This window comes from Patella vulgata, chromosome 7 (assembly GCF_932274485.2).
Source record: "Patella vulgata chromosome 7, xgPatVulg1.2, whole genome shotgun sequence".
Classification (NCBI taxonomy): Eukaryota; Metazoa; Mollusca; class Gastropoda; family Patellidae; genus Patella; species Patella vulgata.
In genome coordinates, this window is record NC_065885.2 from 65,518,179 (window position 1) to 65,543,346 (window position 25,168).

At 40.8% G+C, this 25,168-nt stretch overlaps 1 protein-coding gene across 2 annotated transcripts; it reads right to left on the minus strand.

Moving 5' to 3' along the window:
* Positions 1-1,171: 1,171 nt before the first annotated feature.
* On the minus strand, positions 1,172-23,449 carry LOC126827820 (uncharacterized). Of its 2 annotated transcripts, none has more exons than XM_050557386.2 (12): positions 23,314-23,449; positions 22,656-22,788; positions 14,627-15,217; positions 13,136-13,310; positions 12,134-12,342; positions 11,376-11,441; positions 9,124-10,444; positions 8,340-8,503; positions 6,832-6,973; positions 3,257-3,498; positions 2,606-2,758; positions 1,172-1,272 (listed from the first exon to the last, which is right to left on the minus strand). In XM_050557386.2, exons 2-12 carry the CDS (start codon positions 22,741-22,743, stop codon positions 1,196-1,198), a joined length of 3,228 nt encoding a protein of 1,075 aa, XP_050413343.1. In that variant the 5' UTR covers positions 22,744-22,788; positions 23,314-23,449; the 3' UTR covers positions 1,172-1,195. The 2 variants fall into 2 exon arrangements, with proteins under 2 accessions (XP_050413343.1, XP_050413342.1); XM_050557385.2 differs by having other exon boundaries at positions 22,656-22,791; positions 23,314-23,358.
* Positions 23,450-25,168: the final 1,719 nt, after the last annotated feature.

Consider the following 25,168-nt stretch of genomic DNA (forward strand, 5'->3'; position numbering starts at 1 on the left):
TCAATTAAAAGCTGAGTTGTTACGTTCCAAAGTCTTGACCAATCAAATTACTTATCGCAAAAGCAGAAAATTCTCATTATAGAACTTAGTCCGGGGTATTGATATAATGAATCGCTCTCACTCATTTAGAACCAAAGTTACCGTGTTCCAAAGTCTCAACCAATTACATTGCCTATCTCTGCTTTGCCTGAGTGGAACACAAGCATGATCGAACTCCATCAAGACATTCACCTAATAGACACTCACACAAAGTTTAAACAGTTTACCTCAATTAGAAGGAGAGTTATCATTTTCTAAAATCTCGACCAATCAGACTGAAGTCTCTACTTAGCCTAAGCAATAAATGTTCACCATCGAACATAGTCAAAGTATTAGTGTAAATGTATTGACACTATACACGACGTTTCACCACTCCCACTCAATCAGAATCAAAGTTACATCACTTTAACTTAATTAGAACCAAAGGATCCTCTTTAAATGATGCCAAGGTTTACACGGGGTCAACGGTCGCTGTTTTTTGCCAGGGGATCTTGTACGTGCATTCCAATATATACACGGTTTTTGTCTCATCCGAAGGACTAGACAGCTGTCCTTGTCAGGCCCTCTGTCCTGCATCAGTGACAAGGGGGAACCACGCCGGAAAATCTGGATGAACTTTCTCGGCCAATGCAGGGATCGAACACGACCTCCATTGTCAGATGGAATGCGGTGTGGAGTAGACCAGTTGAAACGCAACTGTCCTGGCGAAATGTTACTCATAGACCACCACATGACGGATTCCCGTCTTTATCAGTCCAGTTGATTTAGAATAGTGGGCCATTAAACTCTTTTTGTTCTATTTTCGTTTCTGTGTACAAGAATCCCCCTTGGCATGAGAGAGAGAGAAAGAGAAAAATGTGGTTTAATGTCTACTGGACACAAACTGGTCATTTCGGGACTAACATATGCTTCAATTTTATTTCAATAATCCACTTGCACGTGGGGGTCTTTAACAGTTTGAGGAAACCGGAGGCCGGAGGCCCCGGAGAAAACCCACGAGGTCGAACAGTCGACCCTATTACTTGTCACGAACAACCGGGGAATCGAAACCACGCCACCCACCCAATCCAGCATGGACTGCTAATAGTTTTATCAAGATGTTAATAATACAAAAAAAACTTTAAAAATAATATTATATTTATTTATTTATTGTTCATTAATCATCATCGGCCAGATATTTCGTAACGTAAACAAAGGCGAACAGACAAAATCCACTAAACATCCAGAAGGTTCCTAAAACAAGAAAAATACATAGGAGTATGTCCATTAATTAAAACAATATCATACTCACAACACTAAAAGTTAATTTGTAAGTAATCCAGGTGACACTGTAGCTAACGTACCAGTGTACATTGTACTCACAATACTATAGCTAACGTATCAGTGTACATTGTATAATCACTTTCGCTGACTGATGTCAGAGAGAGAGAGAGAGATGGGGTTTAACGTCCACTCGACACAAACTAGGTCATTTCGGGACTAACATATGGTTTAATTTTATTTTCATAATTCGCTTGCGCGTAGTGGTCTTTAGCAATGAGAGGAACCGGAGGGCCCGGAGAAAACCCACGAGGTTGGACAGGCGACCCTACTCCTTGTCACGTACAACCGGGGACTCGAAAGCACACCAGTTGACTCAATGACAGACTTTATGATACAGCGTGCGCACGTGCTAACCATTCAGTCACCCCCCCCACCCACACACACACACACATTACATTTACACTAGTGCGGAGCTGGATCACTGAATAGGGTTTATATTTTCCTTGAAAAATATGTCCAACTCTTTATTTTTGCAGTAAAACTATAGAAAAATCAAGCCATGGACCGATTCAAATAAATTGATACGCTTAGCTTGATGATAAAGCCCTAAATTCACCATTCTATATCTGTGATTTGACGTTTCACCCACCACCGGAAGACAGGCGCCGTTTTCCACCAATTTAGCATCTGCGTGCCGTTTAGCTATTATAGACGTCATTGGCTAGATCTATTTATTAAGGCCAACTCAAGATTTCATCAAGGTCTATGAGATGTAAATAAGGTTAGGGCACGTGATTGTTGGCGAGATTGTAGGTTAGTTTTATAAACGTTAGGGCTAGGTCCAGGGTTAGGGTTGGGATTATCGCTAGCCCTGATTACATCTCGTCACCTTTGACCAAACGTGAAGTTGGCCATATGAAATAGATCTAAACAGACGTCATCGCCATCATGTTTCCATGCCCTCAGGGGGGCAAATCATTTCTAAGAAGGACATTTCTGTTCAGTTTTCTCGGAAGTTAAAGTGTAGACATCGCCATCATATTTCCATGCCACCAAGGGGACATAACTATAACCAATCTTTACTAAGGAGGACAACTCTGTTCATTTTTCTCGAAAGCGTAAAGTGTAGACAACCAATACAATACCAATCTGATTAAAATAAAGATCTATATTTCGTTCCGTTTTTTTATACTTTCGATGGTCTACACTACATGTTGCGAAGACAAGTAAAACAAAATTTAGAACTATAAAAAACGAAACGAGATAGGATCTGCGTTTTAATCAGAGTGAAAGAATACTTTACCGTATGTAGTAATGCCCTCAACCAGCAGAAGAAAACTCATAGATATCAGGAGGTTGGCCACCCAGTTGACGGATCTGGAAATAGAATTGGAAGTTTTTCTGGCCCAGACAGGGCATCTTTCGGAATCTTCACTGTGAGTCACTTGACCTAAACCTGTAATTTTAGGAAACCATTATTGATGTATAAAAAGAATAACGTCCACCCGGCACAAACTAGATAATTTCCTGGTCCGCTAACGGGATGAATAGATAATTGGTGTATATGATTTGGGAAAATAAGTGTTGATGTCAGCTTCTAAGGTTATATTAAAGATACATTAAGAAAGAGCTAAAGAGAAATATCGTTTAACGTCCACTCGACACAAACTAGGCCATTTCGGTACTAACACATGGTTCAATTTCATTCAATAATTCGCTTGTGCGTAGGGGGCTTTAGCAGTGGGAGGAAACCGAAGGACCCAGAGAAAACCCACGAGGTTGGGGAGGCGACCCTTCTCCGTGTCACGTACAACTGGGAAATCGAAACCACGCCAGTTGACTCAATGACAGACCATATGATACAGCGCACACGTGGCATCCAACTCCGCCAGAACTAAAGAAGAAGAAGAAGGAGGCGATGAAGAAGCGGCTGTAATAAATAAGTAAAACTTACCTGGTGCATAGAAGAGAACAAAAACCACCATGCCGACCACAACAAACCATGAGAAATTATGACAGCCACCTGATGCATCGACAAACTCATATTCAGCTCCGGGATAATGTGATATGTTACATCTTCCTACCACGGATCGTTGAGTATTATTGACTTGCATTGGTAAACACGATCCATTCAACCAATCACCAACTGGATGACAGAAACCACAATATCCGTTCCTAACACACAGTTCACAAGACCTGGAGGAGATAAAGAGAAATGGGGTTTAACGTCCATGCCTAACATATAGTTCACGAGAGAGGGAGAGGGGGGAGAGAGAGGGGGCGGGGATAACGTTGACTCAACAAAAACTAGGTCATTTCGGGACCAGCACATGGTACACTTTCTTTTTAGCACTTTGGAAGGAAAGGAAGATGATCGTGCACAGACTGATGTTTAAGTCCAACAAATGTCATCAAATTTGGTTGGCCTTTGCAGGATTTATAAAAAAAAGTTATGGGGTCTGGGGTTTTTTTTTTTTTTGGTTTTTTTTTTTAGGGGGGGGGGGCGTTAGGGGCACCATGTACATTACTACTGATAATGTAATTCGAGTGAAATGTTCCTATTCCGTTCATGCCAATGTATGTATATATATATGTATATGTATATGTATATATATATATATATATATATATAGTAGAATAGTTAATTAAAGCTGCTCTTTGGTAATATATAATTGAAATTAAAGATGGCAAAATAAAACTACATTTTTATGCTAACGTTTTCACCGCGACAGCGGCTCTTCAGGCATTTATTAAACAATAATTCAATTAACAATAGTCTATGACGTCACAATGTCATAGTTACATTATTATACAGGCAAGGGTAGTAATTTCTTAGCCTACAGACTACAAATATTCAATCCCACCACGGTCTTTATTTAATTTAATTTAATTTAATTATTCTATTATTTAGAATTAAGTTTCGGGTGGTACTTCTCAATAAAATAGCTTTCTTTTGCCTCCAAGAGTTCGTTGTTTTTGCTATTAAGTCTATATAAAGGAAAAAACACAACATACTTCAAGATGCTCACTGAGCAGGATCATCCTGTATTTTGGTTGAAGTATGTGCTGTCGATGGAGGTTCATTCTCAACCTAAGCATCATTTGGGTCTTTCCTATATACCTTCCCTTGCATCCCGGACACGCTATAAGGTAAATTACATAGTTCGATTGGCAATTCATTGCCTGTTTGATATAAAATGTATTATCATCATTAATTTTTATGGATGATCCCTCAATAATAATGTCACAGGTTTTACACTTTGAATTACCACATTTCGAAACTACTGGAATTGAACCGACTGAATCATATTTAGAAGATGTTATAATCCTAGCTAGATTGGAAGGTTGCTTTAGACTGTTGATTATATTTGTTTTTCTCAATATTGTATCCATCGTTTGGCTATTTTAAAGGATATGGATGTAATTTTCAATGATAGACTTCCCATTTTCCTGGGACGGATTGAATGTAGTAACTAAAGCAACGTTCCTTTTATCAGAGTCTACAGGAACTTTAGGTTGTCTTAAAACGCTTTGGTCCAGACTCAATGCTCTTTGGTTAGCATCGTCTATTAATTTACCTGGATGGTGTTGTTTTAATAAGAAACCTTTTAGTTCGTGTAGTCTCTGAACTTTGACATCTTGATTGGACACAATTGTACAAATTCGTCTAGCTAAGTTATATGGGATGTTTCGTTTCGTATGAGGTGGGTGACAAGAATTAAAATTTAGATATTGATGTGTATCGGTTTTATTGTAATACACATCAGTTTCAATAGAGCCGTTTGCGTGTAGCTTAACTGTGACATCCAGAAAATTTAATGTGGATTGACTCTGCTCAATTGTAAACTGAATACTGTCATCTAAACTATTTAACATTTTATGAAGCTCTGAGATGATTTCTTGAGATACTCTGAGTATCACAGAACAATCATCTAAGAACCGTTTCCATGAAGTCTTAATTAAATTACCGAATTCATTGCCAAACGTTGTTTTCACCCTTTCATACCATATTTCCTCAAGATAACCTAAAGTTAAAGTAGCATAGGTAGGGCCAACTTTCGTACCCATAGCGACTCCCTTGATTTGTGTATAGTATAGGCCATTGAAGAAAAATATGTTATTTGATATCACAAGATCTAATGCACCGAGGATAAATGAATTTGAAAACCGGTCTGGTATGAGGTCTGCGTGGTTATTTAGCCAATATTCGACAGCTTTAAGTCCCAGATCTTTGCGTATATTGTTATATAAATTAACTACATCAAAGCTAATAAGTGTACTACCAGGTTCTACCTGTGTAGGTAGTTGATGTAGAAAATCTATATCATCGCGAAGAAAGCTTTTAACGCGAGAACATAATGGTTTTAAGATGATGTCTATAAATTTGCTGAGTCGTTGGGTACTGCTGTTGGGCCCCCCTACGATTGGTCGAAATTTTAGGTCTTCTGGACTAAGTACTTCAACAACTTCATTATTAGATTGTTTGACAGCTTCTTCTATCAGCTTACTCTTGTGCACTTTTGGTAGACCATAGAAGTAAGCCGTGGTAGGTTCAAAATCCTCTAAATATTCCTCTTCTCCTTTATGTAGAGGCTTGGCGTTTTTAGTGATAAATTTCACTATCCTTTTCTTTACGACATTGTTATCTTCGATGCTCGATAGCTGGTAGTATTCAGTGTCATTCAGCATTTTTACAATGTTCCGTTCATAGAATAAGCTGTCCATCATTACTATAGCTCCTCCCTTGTCAGCTTGTTTGACAATTATATTTGGATTGTTCTTCATCTCATTTATTACCATTAGTTCACCCTTACTTAAATTTTGTTTGTAGAGTCTTGGTTGAATTTTCTGAGATGCAATAGAAGTAATGAAGTTATCTAGATGTGCATCTTTTCCTAATCTTGGTGTAAAGTTTGATTTATTTTTAACTAGACACTCCGATAATAATGTAACTATGACATTGTGACGTCATAGACTATTGTTAATTGAATTATTGTTTAATAAATGCCTGAAGAGCCGCTGTCGCGGTGAAAACGTTAGCATAAAAATGTAGTTTTATTTTGCCATCTTTAATTTCAATTATATATAGATGTAAAAGTTAAATGTTCATGGTTTATGTCTTCAATATTCTTTAAGAATAACAAACTGAAGATTGGTCTTCATATAAATTCATTACCAACCGGTTTCACAACATAGTGATCATCAGGGTAACTTATACATTGTGTTGCTAATGGTATAGCGTTAACAATGGCCCGACGGATTCCGTTTGGAGGACAAAGTGCAACGTTTTATTTTCGCTCCATTAATTTAATTTTAAACATATACATTACCTTGGGGAAGTTTAAATGTAATATGAACGATAACCATTCATTGTCATGGGTCAGATACATGGACCCCAGGGCATGACCAATGGCATTACCAAGTTGTCGGGGGGGGGGAGGGCATATTAAACTAATCTCTCTCTCTCTTCTATCTCTCTTCTATCTCTCCCCCTCTATCTCTCTCTCCATAAATGAATGAAATACGTACGAGTAATAAGAATGATTGCAGTATGGATAGACGGAGACGTTCAGTTGAACGTTTGATAAATCCTCTATGTAATTAACAGGTGTTATATATGATTCCTGGAGCTGAAACCCGGTTGCTATAAAACACATTCCCATAAAAACACCTGAAAACACAACAAAACATTGAATTGTCTGAGTCTCTACGTCAAAAACAACAACAAAGAGCGCTAATATTGACTTCTCAAAATATAATTCCACCTATGAATGATATAAATGAAACGTACACCAACCATGCTTATGAAGATTGGCATACACCATACATTGTGCTATGAGGAACAGTTTATCCCAACAGCTGTGTTACGACCTACTCTACTCTTATTTACATTTCCAAGTATCAGGGGATCAATAACGCTCCAAGTATCATGGGATCATTAACGCCCCAAGTGTCAAGGGATCATCAACGCTCCAAGGGTCAGGGGATCAATGACGCTCCATGTGTCAAGGGATCATTAACGCTCCAAGTGTCAGGGAATCATTAACGCTCCAAGTGTCAAAAGGTCATTAACGCTTCAAGTGTCAGGGGGCCATTAATGTCCCAAGTGGTATACGAAGAACCTCGATTTGTAACAACCGGGCGACTATACACATGTCCTAACTACGTACGCCACTGCGCCACTGACATAGGAAAGCATGCTGGGAACTCGCGCAACCACCTGGAAACGCTGAATTTACGTTGTCTGTTTGTGAACAAACACTAAGCTAGTTGACCACCATTATAAGTCCTGTATCGACGATTTTAGTCGAAACCAATTAGTATATTTTGAGAAGTATATATTCTGCTTTTATTTATTAAAATTGAAAAGGTTTAATTAGTGTTTTTGTGTATAACGGACGTGAACCGGAGTAGGACTGCATTACAAAACAGTATACTTATCGGGCTAAATCTATTTGTTAAGGCCAGCTCAATTTTCTTCAAGGTCGCTGAGATGTAAATAAGGTTCGGGCACGTGATTGTTGGTGAGATTGTAGGGTTAGGGTAAAGGTTGGGGCTTGGTACGGGGTTAACCCTGTTTACATCTCGTGACCTTTGACCAAACCTGAAGTTGGCCTTAACAAATAGACCTAAGCATACTGATTGTTGTATTAAGGGCAGTAGGACAGAGATCTGTTCTCGGAGTAGAGTAGATAGCTCTCTGTGAACAGAATGCCACCTGGGTCGATTCCGGCTTCTCCGGTTTAGTGGGCCGGCGCCATTATCACCGAGCCACCAGAAATGACTCATCGCTAAGCATTCGACGTTTCGTCATTGGCATTTGAGACTGGTGTCATGAGTTGAGCAGGGTATCCGTACCCTTGCGACAGCACCCACTCCAACCTACCCCATGATAATCTGAAGGAGACCTGGAAGTCTGATTACAATTAAATCCTATTTCGTAGCTTTTTCGTTTTAAATTCCTTTCATATAATCTAAGGTCCTAAACGAATCACCATCGTTTGTAGTAAATAACGGAACCGTAAGACATGACTTACCAAAGAAACTGACCATCAATAGTAACTTCCGGTTATCTTCCAATGTATCCTTTTTAGTAGAAATATATGTAGCTATGACGTAAAGACCATTAGGGAGGTTGAGTAGACCGAGAGACATGGTGGTTGACATGCCAGCCAGAAATATGATAGAACCGCCATATAATCTAAAAATAATAAAATGAATGGGGTTTAACGTCCAACTGTTCTGATCCGACTGGGCTAATGAAAATGGGCGTGTATGCCATACACTTTGCAATGAAAAGAGAGAGAGAAATGGGGTTTAACGTCCACTCGACACAAAGTAGGTCATTTCGGGACTAACATATGGTTCAATTTTATTTCAATAATTCGCTTGCGCGTAGGGGTCTTTAGCAGTGGGAGGAAACCGGAGGGCCCGGAGAAAACCCACGAGGTTGGACAGGCGACCGTACTCCTTGTCACGTACAACCGGGGATTCGAAACCACGCCAGTTGACTCAATGACAGACTTTATGATACAGCGCGCGCACGCTAACCATTCAGCCATCCAACCCCCCTTTGCAATGAAGGAAATGATGCTCGGACAGTGGCGCTGTGGCCTGCTCGTATATCTTATGATGCATTCGGTCACGATACCCCCTTAGCAATGACAATCGAGGCTACACTATTCTTCAAAGGGCCATATCTTCGCTCAGAATGAAGTAATTTGACTGAAAGTTTCAATATCTGTTTAACTATTATAGCAAGAGCTGTCAGCTGTTTAGTGAAATCTTACATGATGCATCTTTAAATACGATTATACTTACATGAGGACACTGATACCGGATAGTTGTTGAAAGAGAAACAAAAACAAAACGTTCAGGAACGGTCGTCGTACTTTCGGTTTGTTCCATATTCTCACTATGACCGGACGACCCGGCGCTGGTTTCGCACTACCTTCGAGAGGAGTGTACTCGCTTTTATTAGCACCCACAGAAGATTTGCCTCCCTTTGAGTTCGGATTCGACTTTTTCTTTCCATTGTTGCTGTTTGGTTTACCCGGATTATGTTTGCCATTTTTAGCTCCGTTTGAAGGTGAATTTGTTGATCCTGTACCGTCTCGAGTGTTGCTTTGTCCATCTGGTCCACTGCCGCTCTGATTATTGGTTCCTGAACCATTGTTTCCTTTAGCCCCTGTACTATTGCCATTTTCGTTTCCGGTACCGCTATGATTGCCAGACCCTATTGAATTTGGAGAATCACCCGTGTCCTGAGGACCTGTGCTTTTATTGTCAGTGCCCTGTTCGGCAGAACTGTTAGTTGCATTATTCTTGCCGTTGGAGCCTGTACTATTGCCATTGTTTTTTCCATTGCCGCTATGATTTTTAGATCCTGGAGAATCACTTGTATCATGAGGATTTGTCCCGTTACTGCTATTACTCTGTTTGGCTGAGCTATTGCTTAGGCCATTCTCCCCTTTAGCATTTGTGCCGTTCCCATTGTCTCTTTCAGTACTGTTATGCGTGTCAGACCCATCGCTTGTGCCCTGCGAACCTGTGCTGTTTCCGTCACTGCCCTGTTTGGCCGAACTGTTAGCACCAGCACCTGTACTATCGCCATTGTCTTTTCGGGTATTGCTATGGTTATTAGACCCACCACCCGTACCCAGAGGATCTGTGCTGTTCCTGCCATTGTCCTGTCCGGCCGAACTGTTAGTTCCGTTATTCTGACTACCATCCCCCGTGCCATTGTCTGTTCCAGTGCCGCTAGGATTGTTAGATCCAGTTGATGAACTATTATCTGAGATGTTGCCTGGCTGATCGGATGTTGCTCCTGGTGATCCTTCAGGGGACGCACCAGAGGTGTTTTTATCTTTTGCTACATCAGGATTATTGCCGCTCTGGTATGAGTTTCCGGATGAACTGTTGTGTTTTCCTGTGATACTATTATTACTTGTGCCATTTTGAGCCGATTCATCCCCGTTTCCACTCTTCAATTCTCCTTCGTTTCTATTTGGGTTTTCATCATTTCCTGTTCCACTTTTGCCGTCAGAAGCGCCACCTCTATTTCCCACGGGCGACGTTGAATTATCGTTATTTGTTTGGTTTGGTCTGTTTTCATTTTGTGTGTCAAAAGTGTCTTCTACATCTGAATATTTAGAAAACAAGAACTGTCATTATCTTCGTGAACGTTAAAAACCGACACACACACACCCGTTCATCGCTACTGTTAGCAATGCCTAGAAGTCCCCCCCCCCCAATGCCTAGAAGTCCCCCCCCCCCACATAATATTTTGATTTATTTTATTGCACCCGAAGAAAAAGGACGTGACTCTTGCTTTGGTCATCGGCTTTATATATCGCAGACGAAAATGATGGATGCTATACAAGAAAGAATTTTCTTTATTTGCGCAATACGAACTCGATTTTATACTAATGGTTTTAGGATATTTATTGCTCCTTAGTGTTGAGTAAATCGAAATCTCCGATACATAAAGGATATGGCTCGGCCAGATCAACTATTTGTGTTCAAGCCGACATTGGTCAGAAACTTTGATCACTGTTTAGATCATATTTAGAGAATTCAAAGGACAATATTGGTGTCAGTCATTATCACGTATGTGATAGAATTGGTTAAACACGTTCCAAATATAAATTTAACACAGAGATCTTTACTACAATAGATACGTAACGAAGATATCTTCTCATAGTCTCATATATAACAACTTTTGGTCTTCGAAGGAAATATCAGGGCGCAGAAATTCGCCCGTGTATCTGTTATCCCTCGTTCCTTCGGTCAGTTATATAGAAGGATAACTCGTGTTTTCCTTCTGCCTTTGTCACTTCCGGTTTTTTAAATCTTCATTACGCATCTATCGTAGCAATGATCTCTGTGTTAAAGTAATTTTTGGAATATTTTAACCATTTGTATCACATATGTGATAATGACTGGCACCAATATTGTCCTAAACTATTTGTTAAAATTATATTTGAAACATGTTAAACCAGTTTTATATATATGTGATAATGGCTGACACCAATATTGTCCTTTAATCCACTGATAATAGAGCCTGAACATACCATCGTCTAGTTCATCAATAACATCTTCAAAAACACCCCAGGGAGAATCATCATCATCACTACTATCTAAAATAATATATGCATATATAGTAGATTATAATATATAATAGTAGAATATATAATATTTATCACCCAATAACACTTTCTACAGTAGATATAGCCTGTGTGATAACTTTCATAATCTAGTGCAATAAAGGACTTTGCAATGGTTGAATTGCTGTCCAATAATCGCTGTATCAGGAAAAGTGAAATCTATAACAAAGAATTATATTTATTTATTTGGACATGTAATAAAGGATTAGGTGATACATACAGAATCTCCTACTTGTTTGCTCCTGGTACTTTACTATGTTGAATATATGGAGAATCTCCTAGCAGTCTTTTTTTATTTTAACACTTGTCGATAAAGTAAAAACAACCCGGCAAAGCCTCCTTCTGTTTTACATAGTCCACTTTATGTTGATTTTTTTCTATATAAAAAAAAGACTGCTATGAGATTCTCCATATATTCAACATAGTTAATTACTGGGAGCGAACACATGACCTCCAGCTTTGCGAGCCCATATCTTACTCACTAAGCCACTGCGACTCCCAGATGTAAATGAATAGGACCTGCTCTCTGCTTTAAGATTTATGCTAAGGTGAAAAGAATTTGAATCTATAGGACACAGGAATGGATTTGTCATGTATATAGAAAAGCCTCAAGATAATTTCACTAATGTGACTTGGCGCTTAGTTAACCGAGGAAACCTATTCACCCTTTTCAGCTTCTCTTTTCTCCTGCTCTACATCCAAGCGCATCTGATTCAACTCTGCTTCTATTTCATCAGTTCCCCGTAAAGTTATTAAATTCTCCCTCGCTTGCTCTGGATCGTCTTCCTCCATCAGCCATCTCGGAGATTCGGGTAAAATAAACATAGCGATGAATTGTAAAACCGCAGGTACAAGACCAAATCCCAAAACATATCTAAATAATAGTGGGAAAAGGCCTTGTTAATAAGTAAAATCAGTCAAATAAACAGAAAAGTTCTAAATAACTGTAAATACAGCAAGCCAGAAATATAGCTCACATCTAGTAAATCCATATTTTCCTTACAATGCATTTATAAAATACAATAAAGAAATACAGTAAACGACGTTAATAAACACAGTAAACGACGTACATACAGTAAACGACGTTCATAAATGCAGTAAACGACGTACATATCAAATATACAGTACACCAAGTACTTTAAACAACGTGCATATCTGAAATACTGTAAACAGCGTATAGTAAACGACGTACATATCTAAAATACAGTAAACAACGTACAGTAAACCACGTACAGATCTAAAATACAGTAAACTATGTACAGCTCTATAACAGTAAACGACGAACAGATCTAAATATAGTAAACTATGTACAGATCTAGATACAGTAAACTACGTACAGATCTAAATACAGTAAACGACGAACAGATCTAAAATACAGTAAACTACTTACAGATCTAAAATACAGTAAAGCATTCACATATATAAAATACAGTTAACGTCGTACAGGACGGCGTACAGTGAAACTCGTAGCGATATAAAATACAGTAAACTATTACATATCAAACTACAGATTTAAATACAGTTAACGTGTGTGAGTTAATCGTATTTTACGTCCGCTTCCACGGCGTATCGATCTAAATATAGTTAACGGCGTACAGTAAAGTATGCACATATATAACTACAGTAAAGGGCGTACAGAATGAACATATATTAAAATATATACTTACTTCCACATTGTATCGTCACCAACATAAATACCAATATAACTCAATACCATGCACAGAAAATTTGCGACCAGATTTCCCACAGTAAAAAACATATTTAACATCGAAATTAGCCATTTCTTATTGGATATATGGGCCGACTCTTTTACATACAATCGTACCACAACCGTACTCAAACCTTGTAATGAGAAAAAAAAACGAATATGTTTCAATAAAACATAGGAAATGAAATAAAATGGTTTTTTTAAGGTCCCACTTTTATGTGCCAACCGGGATAATGCAATGCAATGTGGTACTTTGCCCGGGCAGTAGAGTTTTAGCTTTTCTATTATCGAATTGCATCTGCCAAATGTTCTTTTACGTATACAACGACACCTTACACGACTGGACATCGGTGCCCGGCAGAGGGCCTGGAATGCTAACGTGTAAACACATTACCATGCCAGCTCCCCCGTCCTGTAACATCCCGACGAACGTTTACGAACCGCAGTAAGATCGAACCCTGTTAGTAAGCCATATTCAATCAGCCAAATGGGATAGCCAGATAGAGCACAGATAAAACAGTACAGACAATACCGTCTGACATATCCTAACGTCATAACAACGTGTATTCAGATTATCAAGGCAGCAACAATGGAATGATTGATTTACATGTAACATGGCAGAAGAACAATTGTCAACGTCAGGGTAACTGTTTTTTTTTGTTTTTGTTTTTTTTTTAATGCGCGAAAATAATGGTGAACTTCTTTCGAATTCAATTCTATTCAAGTATAGAGATTACAGATATAGTTTAGACCATACATAAAGTGAGAAGCGTTTTTAATTGATGCACAAATGTCCAAAGAACAAGCATATGGCAAGAAGCTGATCACCAAGTGTATGCAACCAGTTCCAGGTTCAACAGTAATTCAATTCCACGTGATATTCAGATGGTACAATTCTAAGTTGTGAATATTCTTTTTCCTGAAGATTTTCTTTTTTTTAATACCCGGCCGATCTGCAAAAACTAGGAATGTGGACTGCTGTGCTTTTGAAATTATTTAAAACCAAGGAAAGATAACTCCAGTTGTGTGTAGTTATCTTACTCTGTTTAATCCATGTCATTTCTTAGCCTATATCATGTCTTTGTGTTTTAAATATTCCGATGAGCCTATACTTTATTACCGCTCAAAGTCCAATTATATGTCACAATCATCTGATATTGAAAGGGATTGACCATTGCGATTTGTTGCTGGTCCTGGTCAATATGCAGAAAGGTCATTTTATCACACGATCACCCTAATACTTGTCTGTTTACTTGCTGGTCCATGCATATTCAATAAAACCTTGCAGGAAATGGAAATTCAAACAACCTTCTCCGATTTTAGAGCCGAAAGTCAACACAAAGTGGCCTGCATAGGGGAGAAGGGGGGGGGGACAAAGAATTGCTATAAAAAGGCACTACATGAACATAGTGGACGCAATTACTAGTCTTAATCATAATACAATACTCACCCATTGCTAAGCCTACTACAATTCTCCCTGAAATGACCATTATGGTGCTATCGGCTATCCCCATAATAACAGCCCCAGATGTAAATATGATAGCCCCTAATAAAATTATAATCTTTCGTCCTACGATATCTGCCACAAATTCAGCTAATCCTGCCACTGCAGCACCAGTTGCTACCGTAGCACTCACTATCGCCTGTGTCCATATCACATTCAATTTAAAATAAGGTCTAATTAAGAGCATAGAACCCGATACTACACCAGTGTCATATCCAAACAAAAACCCAGAAACTATCACCAAGAACGCTAATGAACGTCCGCAAAAACATTTCTTTGTCCTCTCTTTCGGTATTAAAGGTATATTTTGATTATCGGTACTCTTGAATCGGGTAAGTAGATATCCAAGACCCCCGAAATATTTTTTTGGTTTTTCTTCGAATGTATTCGCATGGTGTAGTTCATTATCCTCAATCAAGTTTTGGTCCAAGCGTTCCATCTCCTCGGTTGTTCCCGAATCTCTGTCATCTTCGGGCGGCTCCTCTTCGACATTCTCGTCGGTGTCGTCAACAGCACCATCAGGTTCATCCCAGGCTCCTGAAAGTAAATTGATTTCGTTTAGAATTTCAGTAATGTTAGACTAGATTTTAACATTCCTGCTTCACAGCTATCATAGACAACACCACTAAGACATTTGACAAGACTACAACGTTTTCTCGCGAGGTGCCTAGGTAGAAAAAAATAAGGGGGGGGGGGGGGGGTAGAGGTTCGTTAGGCATCGAAAAAACAAGCAGGACTAATACCGTTCGTTTATTCAGGACGAGACATACTTTCATTAAAGCAAACCATACAGAGAATATTGTAATTAAACAAACATGAAGCCTACAGTTAATATATTCTCACCTCCACACAAAATATTTCTCGCAACTCTTTCACGTCCGTGAACTGCATCCGCACAACCTAAAGCGTCTCGCTCTTCTTCTCGACAACTTCTAACAACGTCACTGCTCACCTCGCTAATGAGCATCTCTTCAATTGGATTATCACCAGACTGAAGTTCTCCACCACCCACGTGTCCCTTGCCAATGGCCATCATCCCAGCAGTTCCATCTGTATCACTACTACTGATTATTCCAACTAAATCATCATCTCCCGTGGTATGTTCGTCATAGCAAATCTTGTACGCATATTCGCCTGCTCCCAACTCCGAACTATCTCCAGCAAGCAGGCTATGGTCACCATTTTCACTACCCAAACAAGATTCGTCTGCCTCTACTTCACCATCACTTGGAATCCTTTGTTCTGATTCTCCCTCGTGAACAGTGATGTCACTGCAATCATCCATCGCCCCCGATCCTGCTCTCCTGCCTCGAATAATGTAATAATATGTACCGTCATCTCTAAAGACTTTTTCTCGTACCCCTTCCTCCAATTGGTCAGACTCGGCACAATCCTCTTCACCAGTCATCGAACCCGTCCCCTTTCGCCTGCCTCTAATAATAAAATAATATGTGCCATCTGCCCTGAAGACCTTTTCTCGCACCCCTTTCTCTGTTGAGTCTAAATTATCGTCGTCTCCTATCCCAACAATTGACTCCTCCTCTGCACACTCTCCATCGGCGTCCTCGACACACTCTTCTTCTCCAGTCGTCGAACGCGTCCCCTTTCTCTTGCCTCTAATAACGAAATAATATGTGCCATCTTCCCTGAAGACCTTTTCACGCACAGCTTCCTCTGTTGAGTCTTCATCTAAATCATCGTCGTCTCCTATCCCAACAATTTTCTCGCCCTCAGCACACTCTCCATCCGCGTCCTCTGCACGTCCTTCTTCGTCCGTCATCGAACCGGTCCCTGTTCGCCTGCCTCTAATAACGAAATAATATGTGCCATCTTCCCTGAAGACCTTTTCTCGCACCCCTTCCTCTGTTGAGTCTTCACCTAAATCATCGTCGTCTCCTATCCCAACATTTGGCTCGTCCTCAGCACACTCTATATCAACGTCCTCAACACACTTTCCATCGGCGTCCTCAACACACACCTCTTCTCCAGTCATCGAACCCTTTCGTCTGCCTCTAATAACGAAATAATATGTGCCATCTTCCCTGAAGACCTTTTCTCGCACCCCTTCCTCTGTTGAGCCTTCACTTAAATTATCGTCGTTTCCTATCCCAACAATTGGCTCGTCTTCAGCACACTCTCCATCCGCGTCCTCAGCACACCCCTCTTCTCCAGTCATCGAACCCGTCCCCTTTCGCCTGCCTCTAATAACGAAATAATATGTGCCATCTTCCCTGAAGACCTTTTCCCGCAGCCCTTCCTCTGTTGAGTCGAAATTATCATCGTCTCCTATCCCAACCATTGGCTCATTCTCAGCACACTCTACATCGGCGTCCTCAGAACACCCCTCTTTCCCAGTTATCGAACCCGTCCTTTTTCGCTTGCCTCTAATAATGAAATAATATGTGCCATCTTCCCTGAAGACCTTTTCTCGCACACCTTCCTCCGTTGGGTCCTCACTTAAATTATCGTCGTCTCGTATCCCAATCACTGGCTCGTCCTCTGCGCACTCTTCATCTCCGTCCATCGCATCTAACCTTCCCCGCCTTCTTCGAATAACGTAATAATATGTGCCATCTTCCCTATAGATCTTTTCTCGCACCTCTTCTTCAGTTGAGTCCTCCGCGCACTCCCCATCCCCGTCCTCAGTACACTCCTCTTCTCCAGTCACCGAACCCGACCTATTTCGCCTGCCTCGAATGATGTAATAATATGTACCATCTTCTCTGAAGACCTTCTCTTGCACCCCTTCGTCCATACAATCTTCTACCCCGATCTGTGGTTCGTCCTCAGCACACTCTCCTTCTCCGTCTATGGAACCTTGTCGTCCTCGCCTTCTTCGAATGATGTAGTAATATGTTCCATCTTCTCTAAAGACTTTTTCTGGTACCCCATCCTCTCCAGCTAAAGCTTCCTCGTCTCCTTCCTCGATAACTGTCTCGTCCTCAGGACACTCTCCTTCTCCGTCTATGGAACCTTGCCGTCCTCGCCTACTTCGAATTATGTAATAATATGTTCCATCTTCTCTAAAGACTTTTTCTGGTACCCCTTCCTCTCCAGCTAAAGCTTCCTCGTCTCCTTCAACGATAACTGTCTCGTCCTCAGGGCAACCTCCTTCTCCATCTATGGAACCTTGCCGTCCTCGCCTTCTTCGAATTATGTAATAATATGTTCCATCTTCTCTAAAGACTTTTTCTGGTACCCCTTCCTCTCCAGCTAAAGCTTCCTCGTCTCCTTCAACGATAACTGTCTCGTCCTCAGGGCACCCTCCTTCTCCATCTATGGAACCTTGCCGTCCTCGCCTTCTTCGAATTATGTAATAATATGTTCCATCTTCTCTAAAGACTTTTTCTGGCACCCCATCCTCTCCAGCTAAAGCTTCTTCGTCTCCTTCCACGATAACTGTCTCGTCCTCGGGGCACCCCCCGTCTCCGTCTATGGAACCTTGCCGTCCTCGCCTACGTCGAATTATGTAATAATATGTTCCATCTTCTCTAAAGACTTTTTCTGGTACCCCTTCCTCTCCAGCTAAAGCTTCTTCGTCTCCTTCCACGATAACTGTCTCGTCCTTAGGGCACCCTCCTTCTCCGTCTATGGAACGTTGCCGTCCTCGCCTTCTTCGAATTATGTAATAATATGTTCCATCTTCCCTAAAGACCTTTTCTCGCACCCCTTCCTCTGTTGAGTCTCCAGCTAAAATATCCTCGTCCTCAGAACACCGCCCTTCTCCAGTCATCGAACCCGACCTTTTTCTCCTGCCTCGCATGATGTAATAATATGTACCATCTTCTCTGAAGACCTTTTCTTGCACACCCCCCTCCGTGGAATGAGCAGCTAAAACATCCTCATCTCCCTCTACGATTATTGGCTCATCCACAGAACATTCACCATCTCCGTCCATCGAACTTGATCCTACTCGCCTTCCTCGTATAATGTAATAATATGTACCATCTTCTCTGAAGATCTTTTCGCACTCCCCTCCCTCTACTGATTCTCCGGCTATTACATCGTTGGCTCCTAACCCGACCATTGGCTCCATCACAACATGTTCTCCTTCCTCATCTTGAACAATAATCTCGCTACCTCCGTCCATAGAGCCCGACCCTTCCCTCCTGACTCTAATAATGTAATAATGTGAACCATCTTCTCTAAAGACTTTTTCGCGCACCACTCCCTCCATTGAGTCTCCCAACCCTGGCATTGGATCGTCGTCAGAACAATCGACTTCCCTATCATGAATAATAATTTCATTGCCTCCGTCCATCGAACCCGACCCTTTTCTCCTCATTCGAATAATGTAGTAGTAAGTACCATCATCTCTAAACACCTTTTCTCGTACGCCCCCCGCCATTGATATGTCTTCGATTATTCGTTCTCCTTCACCCACGCCGCCGATATCATGCTGGATGTACGATAACTCGCCACTAACTCCAAGCCTCGAGATAAACTCTGCATCACCCTCCTCTGAAATGTCTCGTTCTCCGCCGTGTCGGATAGTATAAATATATTCTCGACCCTCTCTAAATCCCCTCACATCCCTAACCCCATCTTCATCCGAAATAATTTCTTCTCCGTCTTGGCATTCTCCTCCAACTATTCTACTAAGCATATCTTTGTCCATCAAGCCATCAAATCCAGTGTCCGTGCCGTCCATTTTAACCTTGAAGATTTGATCAGAGCCTTCTCTGACCTCGATATCACTTTCATCACCTTCGCTGGTGATAGCGTCAGCTCCTTCTAACGACATGCTTTCGCCAATGTTATCTACCTCGTCTGTACCTTCACTCAAGACAGTTCGAACTTTGTAAACTACATCACCACCTTCTCTGACGAAAGTCTCCTCTCCCTCTATCGGCAGACCTGTTGCATGTCCCCTAATGATGGTCACACCATCATCAGTAATATCGCCATATTCTCCATCTCCGGCAATCGGAACACCATCTGCCCCATCGTCTAAAAATTCTACTCCTTCACGTCGTATTTCGTAAATGTACTCTTGTCCGTCTTTGATGACTCGTTTTTCCCCAACATGTCCCCCAAGTTCTCCAATCATTTGCATCATTTCACCTACTTCCATGTTGGAGTCTTCGCCCTCATCTCCTTCGTATCGAATCTTATAGACATGCGTTCCACCTTCTTTAGCATCGTCTTCTTCTCCTGAACATTCGCCAGCTTCTTCTGTGCCTGGCTTTAAATCTAATCGTATCTTATAAAATAACTCGCCATCTTCTTCCACAACCTCGTGGTCTGCACAATCCGTATTACCTGGACCGACTTCGCCACCTACCGCACCCCTTTCTCCACCCACTTTAATCTTGTAAAAGTATTCACCCCCTTCCTTGATAATCTCCTTCCCAACACCTTCTTCTACTGAACCCTCTCCTTCGCCTTCAACTAGAATCTTATAACGATACTCCACACTTCCACTTCTGTTCATATCCCGGCTCTCACGTACCACACTTATATTAGTGCCGGCACCACCAACCGATCCAGCCGGGAGAAAATTAGAGCAGCTCTCACATCTTATAACATCAGTTCCTTGAACTAATCCTTCCGCTGCTTCAAGGCTTCTTGCTGCATTGTCGGGATCGTCTAAACTACCATCTCTGTTTAAAAGAAAGTTAAAGACTTGATCAACTTCTTCAGTATTATCAATGACTCCTTCGTTTTCCACAATATCCTCGTCATCAGCACCAACCCGGACTCCGTCTTCTGAGCCATCACCATCTGGTTTAACAGACTTATCCGACATCTATTCGTTTATGCTGCTCTGGATATCCACTGTTAATTTAACGAATCCTTAAATTGTGTCATGTTTTGGAGAGTTAGGGCTATCAGCACGAAACAAAAGTTACTTGGCTGCTTTATTTTTGTTTCTTAATTCTTTGAGACCAAGGGAACCTCGCTGTCGATTAATCAAAAAAAAATATCACCGGACGCACGTTAAGCACTTTTAATACGTGAATAAAAGTCCAATTTTACTCGACACTACACATATAAAAAAACTTGAATTGTGCTGAAAATTAATGCCAAGATTAGCCAAAAACCTAAACGCCTCGTCAAGTTCTGAATATCTTCTCCTAAAATAACTTCAAATTCCCCACTCAAGAAAAATGGTCCGACGTTTCTCCGTGATTTAGTGAAGTGTGGAAAGGGCGTTATTAACGAATAGCAAGTCGTGATACCCACATGTTTCCAATTAGTTCAAGCACTAAACACAATAAAGCGCCTTTTAATTACTTACCATATAAACACACACAAAATCTTTAGTTTTCGGATCAGTTCATTAAAAATATTTGAAATGAAAAATCATTAGATTTTATACATTTTTATCGATTGGGAATCATAAAACTGATTTTACACTCGGTTTGTTTTGGTTTCAAAACTGGAGAATGGCTAACGCGCAGAAGATAAGATGTGTCACAGAAACAAATGTTGAATATCTAAACATACGCATAGGATAACAGGGGTCGTATTAGACTTCTGTGTAATAATAATAACACACGTACCATGGGTGATATTAGAGTTGTATGTGGTAATAATAGCACACGTGACATGGGTGACATTAGAGTTGTATGTGGCATTAATAATACACATGACAGGAGTGACATTAGAGTTGTATATAATAATAGTAACACACGTGACAAGTGTGACATTAGAGTTCTATGTAGTGTTAATAATACACGTGACAAGTGTGACATTAGAGTTGTATGTAGCATTAATAAAACACATGACAGTAGTGACATTAGAGTTGTATATAGTAATAATAACACACGTGACGCCCTTCTTAACATCAGGTAATTATCGCTAGTTTTTTAATGTCGTCATGTTTCAGGTCCATGTGACTATTTTTAAATATTTCTAATTAAAATATCTGCCGTCTAGTAATAGACATGAATGTTTCCATTAATGAATATGTCAAGCGGGCGCGTTCATTAGACCACTCGATACGGTATCCTCCCATTTCGACTACGTCCCATTTTGACTACAGCTTATAACAACATAACAAAAGAATTCTAATAAGATAACAAAATTTTTGATTGAATGATAGTGAACTTGAAGAATAAAAAATATTTGTCAAAAAAAAATGTACTCCGAGTTGATATTTTTGCTTTGATGTTAAAAAAACAAGCTATATTATAATGAATAAGCTATTTTAACAATAATCATTACCTTAATTAGATCTCTTAATCAGTGGAACAGTTCATTGTTAATTATTTGGGTGTCAGGATTTTGAGGGTAATAAAATTTGTAGTCGAAATGGGGTGTAGTCGAAATGGGACGTAGTCGAAATGGGAGTGAACCCTCGATACTCCACCCACGCATGTGTATTCATTATATCGCTTGATACCCCACCCACGCCTGTGCATTAATTAAACTACTCGATACTCCACCCACGCCTGTATATTCATCAGACCACCGAGAACCCCACGCCACAACTTCTTATTTCTCTACCAATGAAAATGGGGATAATTAGAATGTTGCAAATAGCAGCTGAGACCATCCGAACGACCAGTACCGGATCTAGCGGGGGGCAAAGTGGGACAAATGTGGCGCCCCCCCCCCCACATTTAGGGCCCCCCCCCCACACATTTCTGGGTCATACTAATATTTTATCCCGGACGGAGCCAACCAGTACCTGGACTGAGGGGCGAGGATTGGGGCCCTGGGCAGTAAGGGATATTGGGGGCCCTGGGACTGGTAGGTACCAACATACTAGTACGATCCGCGGTCAATACGAACAATTTGAACAAACAACAATGGGGACCCCGCACAGTTGGTATGTCCCGGGCCCCCACAAGGTTAATCCAAGGTTGGGGCGTGGTGGTGGGGGGGGGGGGAACTGGAACAAAAACACGAGGTTGTACAGGCGATCTTAGTCCTTGCAAACTTAGACTAGGTTTTCAATGACAGGTCTTATGACCCAAATCGCAGGGGTTAAACTATTTCCCGGAGCAGAAAAGAATGCCATACATACCCCCGGATCCACACCCGCCACATCCGCCACCTCCGCCATTCCAACCATCACCCTCTCCATTTATACGATATTTATAACAATACGCCATCTTGTACGGACTTCATCTTTTTCTTACTTTCGGCTCGTTAAACATCTACTAGAAGTTTAATGCAAAGGTATCAATATATTCCATTATATAATTTTAATGGATATAAAAATCGCTACTTGTTTGTGTATAATAAAGTTCAACAGGTTACGTAACAGCTTGCAACTTTTTCTAAGTTAATATCAATTTAAATCTCGATTGTAGTTTGGATTGAAATACATAAAAATTTTATTGCATTATAATTTTGTTTACACATTTTGAAATTTAAAAGATTGCTTTCTGCGTATCGTTGATACAATCACATAACAGGATTGCAAATTGCGAATTTCACGCATCATTAAGTTTTTACAAGGACTGTCAATTTTATACACAAACGATATTGAAATTTGATTGAATCGTCATTTTCCTATTATTTGCAGTTTTAAAGATATATTTCTACGAAAGTTAACATGCCATATAAATAATCATGAAATGGAAAATATTCCGAAACTGCCGGGGAACTTATATTTGTTATAAAAACACCAAATATGATGGGGTAGTTCCTTTTTAAGCTTATAATCGGTTACAACTTACCAGTTACACATTATCCTCGTCGCCTTGTAATAACGCCGCCACAATTACTGTACCTTGTGTTAAAAGATTTTGTCTGACAGCTAGAATTAACCTAGTTACGTTACGTAACAGCTTGAAATTTGTTCTGGTTTTATTCAAACTGTGATGTTACAAATGTAGGTCACCGGAATAACACACAAAGAGTTGTGTGTGTGTGTGTCTGAGAGAGAGAGAGAGAAAGAGAGAGAGAGAGAGAGATAGAGAGAGAGAGATGAGGTTCAACGTCCACTCGACACAAACTAGGTAATTTCGGGACTAACACTTGGTTCAATTTTATTTCAATAATTCGCTTGCGCGTAGGGGTCTTTAGCAGTGGGAAGAAACAGGAGGACCCGGAGAAAACCCACGAGGTTGGACAGGCGATCCTACTCCTCGTCACGTACAACCCGGGAATCGACACCACACCGACTCAATGACAGACGTTATATGATACAGCGCGCACGCGCTAACCATAAGGCCACCCAACCCCTCTAACACACAAAGAGTTGCGGTATCTCTAAAGAATTAGAAAGTTGCAGTGGCCCAATGAATAAGATCGAGAACGTGCCCCAAATTTTCCAGGGTAGTTTTCCCCTTGTCAGTGGTGCAAGATGGAGAATTAGACTAGACTTTCGGAAAGGGCGGAAAACCAAAGTTATAAACGTGTACAGAACTCTTAGCTGTTTTAATTGAACAACGTTTCGTTAAATTTCAGAAAGTGGTTGTTTTTTTTATTCAGTGTACTATGGTTTTACGTGCTGTTCCCTTTAAAGCTCTGTGTCCAACATAGTGGAACTATCTCGGTCAACACCGGCATCGAACTCGGTACCTCTCGGTTAGAGAAACGAGCGCCCAACTCATCGAGACACTATGGCCACTAAACCACGAAACTCGCCACATCTTCAAATACAAACAGAAAACCGGGAAACAAAACTTGAAACTTTTCTACGTCGTTTTGACGTGTAAAGATGTAGACTTGGCCTACTCATATTTCGATTGTCAAGGCGGGGTTGGATGGCTTAGTGGTTAAGTCTGTCATTGAGTCAACTGGCGTGGTTTCGAATCCCCGGTTGTACGTGACAAGGAGTAGGGTCGCCTGTCCAACCTCGTGGGTTTTCTCCGGGTCCTCCGGTTTCCTCCCACTTCTAAAGACCCCTACGCGCAAGCGAATTATGTAAATAAAATTAAACCATATGTTAGTCCCTCGGCTTTCTATACCAGCCGAACGACTAGACAATGTTCCTTATGTCTGGCACCACTGCACAAAGAGAGAACCATCCCGGAAAATTCGAACTACACCGCGATCGAACACTTGTCACCTTGGTTAGCGAGCCAGCGTCTTACTGTTGGTATATAGTCAGGTCCGGATTAAGCTAACATGTGGCGCCTGTCCGAAACTGTCACTGGGGACATTGTGGAACCGGTATCCGGCGATTAACTCCAGTACAACTGACTCTTTCCGTATGAAAATGGGGCGATGAAATGAGATGTAGTGTATTCTGAGATGAAAGGGATACTAAAGGTAAGAAGGATACTAACAGGGGATGACAGGGGCTTTTGAGGTAAAGGGGGTACCTAGAGGGGATGAAAGCGGATTTCTGAGGTAAAAGGGGTGCCAAAAGGTGATGAAAGGGACTTTTGAGTTGAAGGGTATACCAACAGGGGATGAACGGGGCATTTAAGGTGAAAGGGATACTAAAAAGGGGTGAAAGGATTTTCTGAGGTGAACGGGATACCAAAAGGAGATGACAAGGACTGCTAAGGTGAAAGGGATACGAAAACGGGATGAAGGGGACTTTTGGGGTGAAAGGGATACCAAAGGGGGATGAACGAGACT

What these genes read in the sequence shown, in the direction of transcription:
- LOC126827820 (XM_050557386.2), bottom strand. Translation starts at nt 22,743, where the DNA reads ATGGCGTATTGTTATAAATATCGTATAAATGGAGAGGGTGATGGTTGG. An exon ending in TGTAGTAGGCTTAGCAATGG is followed by an intron (nt 13,311 to 14,626) that starts GTGAGTATTGTA and finishes TCTCATTACAAG; the next exon opens with GTTTGAGTACGGTTGTGGTA. An exon ending in ATTGATGGTCAGTTTCTTTG is followed by an intron (nt 6,974 to 8,339) that starts GTAAGTCATGTC and finishes TTGTGTTTTCAG; the next exon opens with GTGTTTTTATGGGAATGTGT.